This window comes from Branchiostoma belcheri, unplaced genomic scaffold (assembly GCF_001625305.1).
Source record: "Branchiostoma belcheri isolate BF01 breed outbred unplaced genomic scaffold, Haploidv18h27 scaffold58, whole genome shotgun sequence".
In the NCBI taxonomy this organism is placed as follows: Eukaryota; Metazoa; Chordata; class Leptocardii; order Amphioxiformes; family Branchiostomatidae; genus Branchiostoma; species Branchiostoma belcheri.
Genome location: NW_017804220.1, coordinates 1,533,077 through 1,546,355, shown reverse-complemented (window position 1 = coordinate 1,546,355; position 13,279 = coordinate 1,533,077). Strand labels below are relative to the sequence as shown.

The following is a 13,279-nucleotide window of genomic DNA, read 5'->3' as shown; positions in this document are numbered from 1 at the left end:
AGGGTAAATACAAACCATTGTCTCGAAGGACAGAATATGTAAAATAATTGTACAGGAAATGCAGTGGAGGATGACGTCCACTTTATTTGTCATTGCCCTAATTATAGCGCCGAAAGAGATAAGTTATTTGAAATATAATGGTCACTGAGTGTCTCTGACTTACAACTGCCGACTGAAGAACTGGAATCTTCCCAAATTCCTGGATTGCTGGAAAATTCGCAAGGCGTTTGCCAAACAGAAACGGTCCAATCGGAAACCCACGAACCTGTACTTTTATCAGACACTGGTGACGAAACAGCTGATATCGTGGAAGGTGCAAAATCTGTTCAGTCCACCGTAAACGAAACAGTCTATCGAAATGCAATGGACCATCAGGAAAGTACCTCAAGCGATGCCGTCTTGCTTTTGGAGAAAAACCGTCAGGAGAGCAAGAACACTGTAAATGGTGCATATTGTAGCACATGACCAGGGTTATGGTAGAAGTAATTGAAGACCGTAGGTTTTAGGTCATTACAGTCTCTAAGTAAAGTTGCACCGTACTTGTCAATTTACTTTTAAGTACCTTTTTTATTATAGGTGTCATTGATCTGTGAATAAAGGCTGTATTTTACTCTTGTTTATACACACACGTTTGCATTTATGTACTAGAAGTGTGTTGTAGAGCACAACGGGATACTTTGGTTCACTGTGCTTTCCAGGTTTTCTTCTTTAAGAACATATTTTTACAATAATAGCAGCTGGCATAAGTTCATTAATTTTGATTAATTTATATTTATAATATAATTATGCTTAGTTGATGATGTCATTAAATTGACATGTAGATTGCAGACAATATGTTATGAAATCAGGTAATTTCTCTCTCGAATTCAATATTTTCTGTAAAATTTTTCTGTATTTTACTGTATATCAAATAAACATTCTGACTCTATGTTCATGGTGCTTCTGCTATATATATGATAAGTGCTTAAAAAGTTTACAATTACAGAGTGAATATGGCTCATCCAAACAGACAGCTTTGATCTAAAACCTCCAAGCCTAAGTTTGGGTAATTTTTTGCGTGTTTTTAGGCTTTTTTAACAGGTTTTCTTTTTGTTGCACTTACTTGTACCTTTTTTTTTACGCCAATAGAGAAAAGTGTCGATAAACCCGGTAATGCATGCAATAAAATGTTGAAAAGTCAGATAGTCTTGACCATCCTGTAACATCACCAATGTGTGTTTTAAATTCACTAGGGGATCTACTGTAGTTACTGTAATCATGATGATTGCATCATCTTTGGAATATATTGACCCGCATCTTCTATTCACTCTGTGTTTTATCGTGATTTCGACGTACAATTTAGTCTATCCGCAGAACACAATGGGACTCCGTGCTCTATGGCACGGGAATCTGTAATTACCACTTAACTCTTGATACACTTTGCGTGTGGAGGCCAAGTGTAGTCTGCCAGTCCCAGTAACAAAAGATGGCATTCATAGAATGCAAGAACGTTCAACAAAGAAAGTTCAACAAGGAACAAATTAAACACTTCATGGTGGGTTACCAATGCTATTTCACTAGTATCTTGCGTGGGTTTTACTCCTTTTTACTGAGGCTCTGGAAATTTTCCCAAAGCGGTGTTATACGAGCATACAAGGACAGGTGACAGTTGATATATGAATACACGTTAGAGGAGGGATATAATGTATCTCAAAGTAGATAATATCATCTGACCTGCAGCTGTCTTTAAGATGAATGTTTGTCTAAGGACTTAATCCTCTGATATTTCCATGAGATTTAACCTGAAAGTTAATAACGACAGCTGGTATGTATGAAAGGCGGTGTTGCGGAAGTGAAAGAGGAAATCTAATGCAATTCAAACACAAAAGTCGCAGGTAACACAGCCTAGGCTGCAGGTGTCTTTGAAACCTGGCTCTTTAACGTTTTACCTGACTTCCGTCAAGAGAATGAAACAAGCTTTGGCATCTAGCAAGCTGGGAGAGTCATAATGTACAATGCACTTAAACATGTAATCCTGGCGTATCAAGAAATCTGACATACAACTGGTTTTCACTATCTTGAGTTCGTGACTTAAGTGTCACAATTTCTCTTTTTCTTATAGGTCTTTATTGTTTGTTTATTGTCAATTTGCACATAAAAAAGTAACAGTATCAAAAGAAATTATATACAAGCAAAGATATGCTGGAGAGCCCAAGAAACCTGAAGGTTTGTCTAGTGGACTCTCCCAAATCCTATTAATTTTACGATCTCTTATTTACACACATTTCTTACATTTACATTTAACTTGCAATGTATTAAGGGACAAGCAAACAAATTATCTCAAAATAGGTACAAGATAATATAAAGTTAACACGGCGAATTAGATATCCAAACAATAAAGTAAGGTCTGGGCAGATAACGTCAGTTTGGGTTAGCGGCAGTGCGCAACACTCTTTAATGGGGGAAATCTAGCGCGTTTTGTAAGTAGGAATAGCGTGTAATACTACAAGGACTGTAGGTAGAGCTGTGAACGTACCTCACCACATTTTTGTGACAGGTGCAGGTATACGGCTTTAGGTACAGGTCCGGACCTGTAGCTGTACCTAAACAAGTTATGCATTTCGATAAGGAATATGATTTCTGTCCGTTTTGCATAATACAGTACTACATATATCCACTAAGCTGACCAGGGAGAAACTAACTACCTCCTCACGATGTAGAGACTTTAGACATTTGCACAGGACGGCACAAAACAAGGCAGACAAGATGAATTAACCAAAAACTGTATTATACTTTCTGTTTGTTCTTTTTTGCACGTGACATAATAATATGCATAAAAACTCACACAAAAATGATTGGCTTCTGATTATATACTTTATAAAACACACATTCGGCCATATCTAAACTTTTGTATAGTGGTACAAAAACGCAATGAATTAATTACTGAAAGAAAAATTTCTCACTCGTGTCTAAGTCCATGCTCTTTTCTGCAACGCCACCTCCCTTGTCAGATCGATGGGTAGAATGTTGTCTACTGGTAGATCTTAAGTCTTGTGCTCTAATATACATATACTAACGACTACGCATTACACAGAACTCACTGAAGTAGTTAGGCGCATTGTCTAGTCCTGTAAAGTAACCTGTTGTTTTTTTGTCCTAACTATTTTGACCGTCTCCTGGACCATTCTGTTCCTCTTCTGTTTGTTCCCGACCAAATATCCTCAAACAGTTCAAGCATCCACGGTAAGGACCAGTGAGTTGTTGCCAGATTGCATTTCTCAAGTCGGCCATGCGAATTATGTTTGCCAATGGGTTGAGTGCCGAGTTTGACAACAGAAGGAAAAGCACCAAACTTGAGAATGCCACAGGTGAGCACACATCTCTGTTCCTGAAGCAGACATGTCCAAATGGGAGAGCTGCAAAACCCAGCGACCAAGGGACGAATGCCATCGTCACAAGAATCATCACTGTTCTTGCCTTTCTTGCGCTGGAGGCCAGTTTCCGCTGAGCTTTGTCCTGTGCATCGCCGTCTTCACTTTCCCCAGCCCTGCCCTGGTTTTCTTTAGCTTCCGCCCGTCGAGTCCCACCTCCTCTGAACTGTCGCGGTCCTGTCTTTTGTCGTCGTTTGATGCGTACGAAAACGCTGATGTTTGTGAACATCAAAACAATACCTGGCAATATAATTAAGGGACCTAAGAAAATGACATAGCCGATGCGCACTAAAGTATAGCAGCTTTCTACGGCGATGGAGCGATCATATACACAATTCCAGCCCATGAAAGATGAAAAGACGCACAAGGGCAGGACGATCCATGTACATACAATTGCTACACAAGCATTCCGCTTGGCCTTAGGAGCGTTATTGTGGAAGAAGATAGGGTGCCTCACAGCTATGTAACAATCTATAGATAACAAAGATAGAGCTGATGCAGACATTATCTGGGTAAACATCAAACAAGTGTAAAAGTACCACATAGCAATCATTCCATATTGACCTAATTGTCCGAAAGCTAAACAAACGAGGAGAATCCCTGGCAGCAGGTCTACAGTCGCGAGGTTTGCAATGTACAGATACAAGGCCTTGTGGAGCTTCCGTGTTCCGATGATGCCAAAAAGGACCGTAACATTGGCTAATATGATGAAGACCCCCATGACTCCAAACATGTACATTAGCCACCCTTCACTCCCTAACACGGTGTCGTATGCGGGGCAAGCCTGGCTGGCCTGAAGGTAGGACATGTTTGTATGGCGGAGGTGCCAATGGTAACACTGAACCAAATCTTCAAACTGCGGAGGGTTCAAGCTGTTGTCAAACCGTAAAGGGTCCGAAATGTTGTTGAACAGTAGAGGGTCCGAGCTGTTGTTGAACAGTAGAGGGTCCGAGCTGTTGTTGAACAGTAGAGGGTCCGAGCTGTTGTTGAACAGTAGAGGGTCCGAGCCGTTGTTGAATAGTAGAGGGTCCGAGCTGTTGTTGAACCGTAGAGGGTCCGAGCTGTTGTTGAACAGTAGAGGGCCCGAACTGTTGTTGAACCGTAGAGGTTCCGAGATGTTGCCAAACCGTAGAGGTTTCGACTCCGAGATGTTGTTGAACATGATCATCGGATTTCGCTGATCAGTCGTTGATGGGCAAACTGATGACTAGTGGAAGAGCTCTGTTCGGTGTGCTCTTAACATTAGTTCAAACTTGAATGCTCATAGCTACAGGTGAACATTGTTTATTGCATACAAATGTCTAATAGAGGGCATGAAGTGTACTTTAAACCCAGGAGATCTTTACAATACTTTCTAAGCTGCAGCTGTCTTTGGGATCTGTTTCTGACGTTCTTCCTTATTCCTGACTTCCTTCGAAAAGATTAAACCAGGAACGGCAGCTGCCAAGCCGGGTTAGTTAAAATGTACAGCTTACATATTAAGTGATCCTAACATATCGTGTTACCTACACACAGCTGCCCCGAATTTCTGGCATTAGTGTCACAATAGTGTTTCCGATGGGTTTAAGCAGATAACTTAACGGTAGGTTGCGCTGGCGGCAGTGCGCAATACTCTTGAATGAGAAAATATCGCGTGTTTTCTAAGCCGGAATAACGACTCGGAGTGATACTACAATGGTTGTAGCTTGACACGTGTACCTCGAGAACGTTTTGTGACAAGTACAGGATTTAGGTAGGTTTTTTTAACTTAACTGTTTTCAACATTTCTTTTTCTTTCATTTTACAAGTCTAATGTTTATCTACCAGGGGAGCGGCCTAACTTTCTTGGCATGATATCTGTCTATTTGGTCACTTTCTACTCTTTCAGGCCGATTTTGAAGCCTGGCAGAGACTATTTCGACTACTTCGTAATAACTCATGATTAAAACGAAGAACATTTCATATTCTAAACTTGTAGGTGTTGTTGCTGTTACCGTTGTTAATTTTTTTTTGGTAAATGATAATGGTTTCCATATCTCTGGCCTGTTTTAGATCCTGCCTATGTCCTCTCTACTATCCTAAACCCAAAGAAAGATATATTGCAAGATAGAATTGAAGCCACATGTTGTTTTTATTCTCGGATGTTTAAAGATGATACATATTTGACGATTTTAATTTTACATGTGTACACGTACAAATACTGTGTTCTTCAATTGACAATATATTTCACGAACTAACAGATGGTTGATGTAAAATAAAACTGGGAAACAGATATGGTGGAAAAACCGTCAATAAAATCATAAGTTAAAAATACATTGTCACCCTCCTTACTAATAGGATGTTATCGGAGTGTTCTTTGTGTACGAACATATAGTAGCTTCATTTTTACCTACACACTATTTTGATGAAAGAACAAGTATGATAAAATTATAACTTAATCATGACGATCTGAATTGACATACCCCGGAGACAATTTGTGCGATAGTAGGGGTTGTGTTGCACAGATACTGTGCAGTATAATACTGCAAAGTATAGATTAGATGTTTATTTTTAGAACAAGATTGAGATCAAACAGGTTTGATGTTCAATTGGAACTGTGCAGGTATCTTTATGTCTACCCACAGTTACCTTACACTGGTCCTGCTGTACACATTTGTTTCCTAACTTGTCTTACAAAGTGCAAAAGTTCTGCAATGCAACAAACAAAAGATGGTTCCAGAAACACAATAAAGTGCTCAGTCCAGGTGTCTCCTAGGCGATAAACAATACTATGATCGCCAGGTGCCTACTTGATCTAGATCAAGCCATATAAGGTATAAAAATAGCACTTAGTATATAATTAAAGAGTTGTAGCTCCGTGAGGAGAACCATTCTGATGGATTCAATTATCTTTCAACAAACCGGTGTTTAACACTTTAACTCCATCACAACGTACTTCTCATGACGTTACATTAACGTTCCTAAATAAATTCAAATATAAAAAATGACAGTCTGTAAAAATAAGTTTGACTTCCAACTGAAGACAGATGTTACACACTGCATAATTACAGGGCTGTCACTTATCATACCTATACCTTACAAGCCACACATGTACAATAGCAAGCACACCTTAACATTAAAAATCTTAATCTTTGTGATTTCCTTGAAAAGCATTGAAGGTAACCTACCGAAACTAATGGAGGTTACCTACCAATGCTACACAATGTGTAGATGTTAAACTGACTTTTCATCACAAGGTCTTTACTTGTTCCTAACTATATGCTTATCGTTTCCTAATAGCACAGCTCAAATAAACTTAATCTTTGTGACGGTAAAATTTCTAAAAAGGCATTGGAGGTAAACCACCAACGCTGAACAATATGTAGGTGTCACCTAATTGTTCTTTTTATCATCACAAGGTCCTTACTTGTTACGACTTATCGTTTCTTAATAGCACAGCGTAAAACTGAATTTGTGATGATAGCATCGTAGGCTTCTTCATGTTATTGACCTACCAAATTTAATGCTAACCGATGTTAGATGTTGAAATTATTTTCACATCACAAGATCCTTTCTTGTTTTATGCTTATATATAGTTTCCTAATAGCACAGCTTAAATAAATAATCTTTGTGATGGCAAAACTTCTCAAAAGGTGTTGGAGGCAAGCCACCAAAGATAAACAATTTTTAGGTGTTAAAAAATTGTGTTTTCATCATCACAGGGTCCTTACTTGATTTGCCTATCGTTTCCTAATAGCACAGCTAAAAAGCATTGGAGGTTTTCTTGATGGTAGTGGCCTACCAATGCTGTTGATCCCAATTTAAGATTTTTTTTTTTCTGATCACAAGTTTCTTACCTTTCTGTCAAATTGAATGTTCTTTTGTTCGTTTCTTAAATCTTGATCTTTGTGATAGTACAGTTTCGAAAAAGACATCAAAGGTTTTCTTAATGTTAGTGACCTACCAACACTATTAAACCGAATGTATAGGATGTTGTTTTCTCATCACAAGTTTCTTAATTTTTCATTAATGCGTTAATAAAAAACGTTTCTTAAATCTGCATCTTTGTGATGGCACAATTTCAAAAAGCATTGGAGGATTTCTTGATGTTAGTGACCTACCAATGCTTTTAAACCAAATGTAAGATGTTGTTATATATATATATATAACAAATTTCTTTTCTGAAAAGTTTAATATGCTTGTCGTTTCTTCTTAAGTCTTAATCTTTGTGATGGTAAATTTCGACAAAGCATTGGATGTTTTCTTCATGTTAGTGACCTACCAATGCTAACCGATGTAAGATGTTCAACAGTTGTTTCCTCATCACAAGGTCGTTATTTGTTCCAGACTATATGCCTATCGTTTCTTATAATGGCACAGCTTTAAACTTTCCACCTCAAAAGCAAAGCTCACTAATAACAATGATGATAGACTATGTGTTGCAGGTATAGCTATTACCAAAGTCCAACTGCCCATGCACCCACACAGTTACATGTAGAAATTTGACCCATCTTTACCGAAGTATCGAGAGTAAGTTGCCTGTGTTAATTGCTACAGTATACCGCTGAAAAAACTCAGAAATGCATAATCACTATTGGTAGCAAAGATTAAAATAGCCTGAGCTCATGAGCTAAAATCCTAAGCCTGCTATCGCCTTACGTAAAATAATGAAAAACAATCTGCCAGCCTACCTGCCACTGAAATTGATTAATCAATAATTCCCTAGTTACCAGACATGTCTTCTAGCCATCCTAGTTACTTCTACCAATTCCTCTCCCAGTTTTAGTCCACTCAGTAGAATGGCACAACTGCTACTTGCATAATATTTGCACGTCAAAAGTCAGCTGCAGTAGGTCTCAACCCCATTGTACCTCTTATTATTGTTATAACCCGCCAACTAATCTATGTCTATTTATAAAGTTGTATAAAGATACAGGTATTGATTAAGATCGTAGAAACATACAGATGCCCATAAAAATGATCCCGAGCTGATAATACCTAAATGGAGTTGACTGAGTACCGATGGTGGTGGACGATGCATCTGTGTATTCTCTTGCAACTCTTCCATCTAGACAGAGTGGAGTGTGGAAGAAACAATCTTTTACAGGTTAAGAATACCATGACATCATGGACAAAGTCTAATCAATTACCATAGAGAAATGTATTCATTATCATAATTTACAATATATATTATTATATACAAAGCACCATATACACCAGGGCGCTGGAAGAAGGTTTAAAATACTAGAAAACTACATAAACATTTTCTTCATAACCTCTTTAGACAAGGTTTGCAAGATGACGGCACTCATCATCTAAGAAAATATATGTTTGTCCGATAACAGATTTTCATCGTCAATTCGAATTCGTGCCATGTCTGTAAATATAACATAAGTAGTTATCCTTTAGTAAGAAAGAATAGCAGTTAGAGCGAGTAAAAGTTTAAAATCGCCATGGTTGTAGAATATCCAATATTACGATGGCTGGTCCTTACAAGCAAAGACTTGGTATGAGCTACAAAATACAGGCAAAAGAAATCAACAGAGAGAACTACATGTAAACGTTTGCAGAGCGAAAAGGATACCTAATATCAGATCTTTTAAGGATAACATTACAAGTGGTCCTCAGAAATAAGAACTTATTAATGGTTTATTTTTGTATTTTGCATTAAAACACAACAACACTCCCAAAAATGGCAGCCAGAGGCTGAATTGGCATTGGGCATCACATTTATTGTATAAAACGACATATTACGCGATTAAAATAGAAATGACCCATTACATAAAATGTATATAAAATATTGTCAACGACGTTTCAAGTGCAAATTAATATCATAGCAGATAACAAAACAGACGGACACTGGTAACACTAAAATAAGTACTTAGGTTAAAAAAAAGTAGGACTTAACAGAAACTAGTCATCTACTTACCTACACCTGACTTTTTCCGGCAGGTACTGGCGGAGTGTACGTTCACTCCAAGGATTTCCCAGCAGCTGAATAATATAGTGTAAAGGAAAGAAATAAGAAATGAAATAAATGAAGACCAATACACATTATAATAGTCCTTGATTAAACGAAGGTAGGTATGGTAGAAAATCTGTAAGGTTTTTGACTGTACGATTTGGCTTGTGAAGATGTTTCAGTTCGTGTAGTACGACATTACACATTACTGCATTCCATGGTGAGCTGGCTGTAAACATCCAGGCAGGACGCCATGTAGCGTAGGGCCTCAAACGCGTTTTTTAATGTTTCATAAATTATACCCTATGTGTTTATTTGTTTCTTTTAGTATTGCGCCACAGTTACCTCGTTTTATTTGATATCTTCGTACAAACAGTTGGGACATATAGTATTACACTTTTGTAATATTTTGCAACATTATCATTTTTATCAAGCAAATGTAGAGCATGAGTTAGAAAATTAATGGAAGACTACGAGGAAATTCAACGAAAATTTTCATGGAATTTTAGCATGACTAAAGAGAGGAGACCTAAGCCCAGTGTTTGAGGAAATACTACTCCAACAGTTGGCACAATTACCGTCACAAATAACTCCCGCATCTTGGTTATGCCTGCAGTTATGTGACCCCCATCCTCTGTGTTCACATTCATCGATGTATGACTCATGACCATTGCAGTTGACATCGTCCATCCAGATCCTCCCCGTCCCCGGCTCGAAAGATGCATCTGTGACTGTGAGGGCTTGTACTGCGCCGCGAAATCCCAACTCACGACAGACCACGTTGGCGGCATGAATGTCCCAGTGGTCGTCACAGATCGTGCCCCATTCTCCGTTATGGAACACCTCAACTCTGCCTTCATGGGAGTGTCCTCCTCGAAGTCGCACAACTGGAAGAAGAAAATTAGGAAACTCCTTTAGAGGACCAACTTAACTGGCTTTTATTTGTACGATTTCTACTCCTTCCAGCCGCCTCTGTGGCCTTGCAGGGGCTGCAAACTTAAAGAGGCTTTATAAGAATATTGATATGGCTGTTTCTTAATTGAAAGAACATTGCAACGGTCCCTAATACTAACAGGAAATAATTAAGGCTGCAAGGAATGGATGGTTTACCATTTAAACAGTGAGTGATGTTTTTTCCTTATATAACGTAAAAAAGTTTAGATTGTATTCCGTAGCAATTCTTAGAATAGCCACTTGTTACCATAGTTAGCTTCCACTATCTGTATATTCTTTGTTTCATGTTGAAATACTCATCATCATCATACTAGTCCTCGGGTAAGAACTTTTCAATAAAAACTTACCAGGCCTAAGACTTACTACGATGCTGACGCCGACCCAGAAGGTAAAAAACTCCTCCACTATGGTGGCACTGAGCAAAAAATAATTTAAAAAAACTTTGTAAATGAATAAATAAGCACAAATCTGCTAGGGAGTTCGTAATTTTTATATAGACTTGATCTATTGTGGGAGCAATAAACTGTGAATCGACAGAGACGAAGAGAAGGACGTTACAAGCTACATGGAACATTTAGTCAAACACCAGAGTCTCATTGCAATGTTATCTTCTTAGCTACTTTGTAGAATCAAATAATTAGAAAATAACAGATTAATATAATAATACTAGTATACAGTCCTTACCGGAAAATCACACGCTCGCGCAGATTGGCTGGCGGCACCCACGTGACCGTGAAGCTGTCCTTGACAAGTGGGTTGGAATGCGTGGCGGTGTCTGCCTCGGAGGAACAGCTCAAAGTGTTGATCATGACAGGCTAGAAAATAAACAATTAGGAACAGGTAACATTCAAATATTGATCAATATTGATGGATCGCTTGCTTGATTACTTGATCGATTGACTGTTTGCTTTATTGATTGATTGACTATTTGCTTTATTGATTGATTGATTGATTGATTGATTGATTGGGAAAATGGGGGGAATAAAAGTTAAATGGTAAGTATTTATTATCCATTACAGTTCTTATTCAGGTGTCACTTGTAACCTATTACATTTTTAATTTTAGTAATAGTATCTGTTTTCTTTTTTTATTTCTATTTTGTAGACAACCGCTACCTTTGACCAAGATGAGACTGTCTTATATTCCCGACAAATCAATTTTATAAATAAAGGGCAGTATAGGTACGAGGCGGCCCCGTACCTGAAAAGCTCCCACCACGGCACCCTCGGTGCTTACGCCTTGCAGCATGAAGCCTTTAAACCCACGGTCCCCGCTGATCGTCACTGCAAGTACAGGGTAGGATTGTTGGAACGCAACTGACATATCAACAAAAGTTGTAACACAAAATAGCGCAGAGTTTGTGCGCTTTTTCCAAAAAATTATTCATATAACAAATATTTACCGTATATTCACGTTCTTAAAGAGAGAGGGACAATTTTTGCTTCTACCCATGTATATGTAGAGAGTTAGAGAAAGAGCAGCCTGACAAAGGAGTAGAGCAGCATGTCACGAGTCACGACACTTGCACGACTATTCCAATAGTGCCTTCAGTTTGCAATCGCACGACCGTCGTACGACATATGCGACTAGTTTTCAGATGTCCCCGGGTACACTGGAAAAATTCTGATTCTGACACGAAATAGAAAAAAAAATTGCATAGACATTTAAAGTTTGGGACAATTTTATGAATTCGATGACTGTACATTATTCATTCATAAGGAAATAAATAACATTACCTCGGAAAGTCTTTTTTTTTATTTCTTAAACATGTGATCACAAGTTTACGTCGACTTTTGACTAGCTGTGGGACTGATGTATGGATGAAGTCACAAGTCACGATGACGGCACACTGACATTTGTTTCATTTTTATGTCGCCACTGACACAGATGGCAATGCAATACTCATTGTCACCTGAGTAAAGTGAGAAAAGTGGTCCAAAATGTATTTCCCAAAGGGCACAAAATCAGTGGCATTGAAGGGTTTGAATCATAGTTACGAGGCAAACCTTCTAACGTTACGCCACACGACCCAACTCGGAAAGTCTCACCTTTGACGGGCGCTCCGGGCGTGTCTGAGGTGTGGTCCGCTTCGAGCCGGAAGGGAGCGGTCTCGAGCAGCTGCGAGCTGCTTCTTGGGTGTACCGGAGCCAAAGTCGAACAGGCCCCCTTGGGCGCCCCCATGCTGTATCCACGCACCATGGCCAGGAGCGATGAAAGGAGAACAGCATAAGCGAGCATCGTTCTGAAAAGAAAAGGTCAAACTTTTCCAGTTATGGGCATGATTGAAAATCCGGGACAACGATAAATGTAGGCGAACGCAACGTTAAATGCGGAACCTTCAAGAACAGACAAGATCCGTAGGAGAGTAATGGATCGCTCTAACTGTATGTGTGAAAGTAACACGGTTCTGTCTGACCACAGGAGTGGAATAGAGAAATATTTTTCTATTGTGCTGAACATTCTGATATATACTAAGATTTGTTGAGAGTTAGCCTAGGTCACATTAACAAAGAGGGCCTGCTTGGCGTGTTTGCGGCCTGTTTTTTTGGCACTACCGAACGGGGCCTGGAAGGCGACTGGCGGGGTTCCGGCCTAATTTTGGCCCCGTGCGGTGAATCGATTTTATGCTTATGCTTAGGTCACAATTCAAGAAAGGGGCCCGCTCGGCGCGTGTTCGGCGTGTTTTTTGGCACTACCGAACGGGACCTGGACGGAGACCGGCGGGCTTCCCGACGGCTGCCGGCCTATTTTTGGCCCCGCGCGGTCGCCGAATCGATTTTAACTCAGAGTTAAAAACACTTCGGGCCCCGTTCGGCGAAATACGCCGAAGCGACGCCGTAACCTCACTGCCCGGGACCCGTCGGGCGGCCGAACAGGCACCTGCCTAAGATTATGACGTCACATGTGCTGATCAGTGGATCAGATGGTCAGGAAAAGGGGGTTATAGGGAGCATATATAAACTCCTGCCTCAGACTACGTCGCACAGTTCACCAC

At 39.5% G+C, this 13,279-nt stretch overlaps 1 protein-coding gene across 1 annotated transcript; it reads right to left on the bottom strand.

The window, feature by feature from the left end:
• Window positions 1-3,443: 3,443 nt before the first annotated feature.
• Window positions 3,444-12,465, bottom strand: LOC109481801 (deleted in malignant brain tumors 1 protein-like). Its single transcript, XM_019784390.1, has 6 exons — window positions 12,333-12,465; window positions 11,485-11,567; window positions 10,969-11,099; window positions 10,632-10,699; window positions 9,909-10,217; window positions 3,444-3,622 (listed from the first exon to the last, which is right to left on the bottom strand). Exons 1-6 carry the CDS (start codon window positions 12,463-12,465, stop codon window positions 3,444-3,446), a joined length of 903 nt encoding a protein of 300 aa, XP_019639949.1.
• Between the last annotated feature and the right edge of the window lie 814 nt (window positions 12,466-13,279).

Excerpts from the sequence above, each read along its gene's own strand:
- LOC109481801 (XM_019784390.1), bottom strand. The coding sequence starts at position 12,465 with ATGGGGGCGCCCAAGGGGGCCTGTTCGACTTTGGCTCCGGTACACCCA. Across the intron at positions 11,100-11,484 it reads CCGTGGTGGGAGCTTTTCAG|CCTGTCATGATCAACACTTT; the intron begins GTACGGGGCCGC and ends TTTATTTTCTAG. Across the intron at positions 10,218-10,631 it reads CGTAGTAAGTCTTAGGCCTG|TTGTGCGACTTCGAGGAGGA; the intron begins GTAAGTTTTTAT and ends TTCTTCTTCCAG.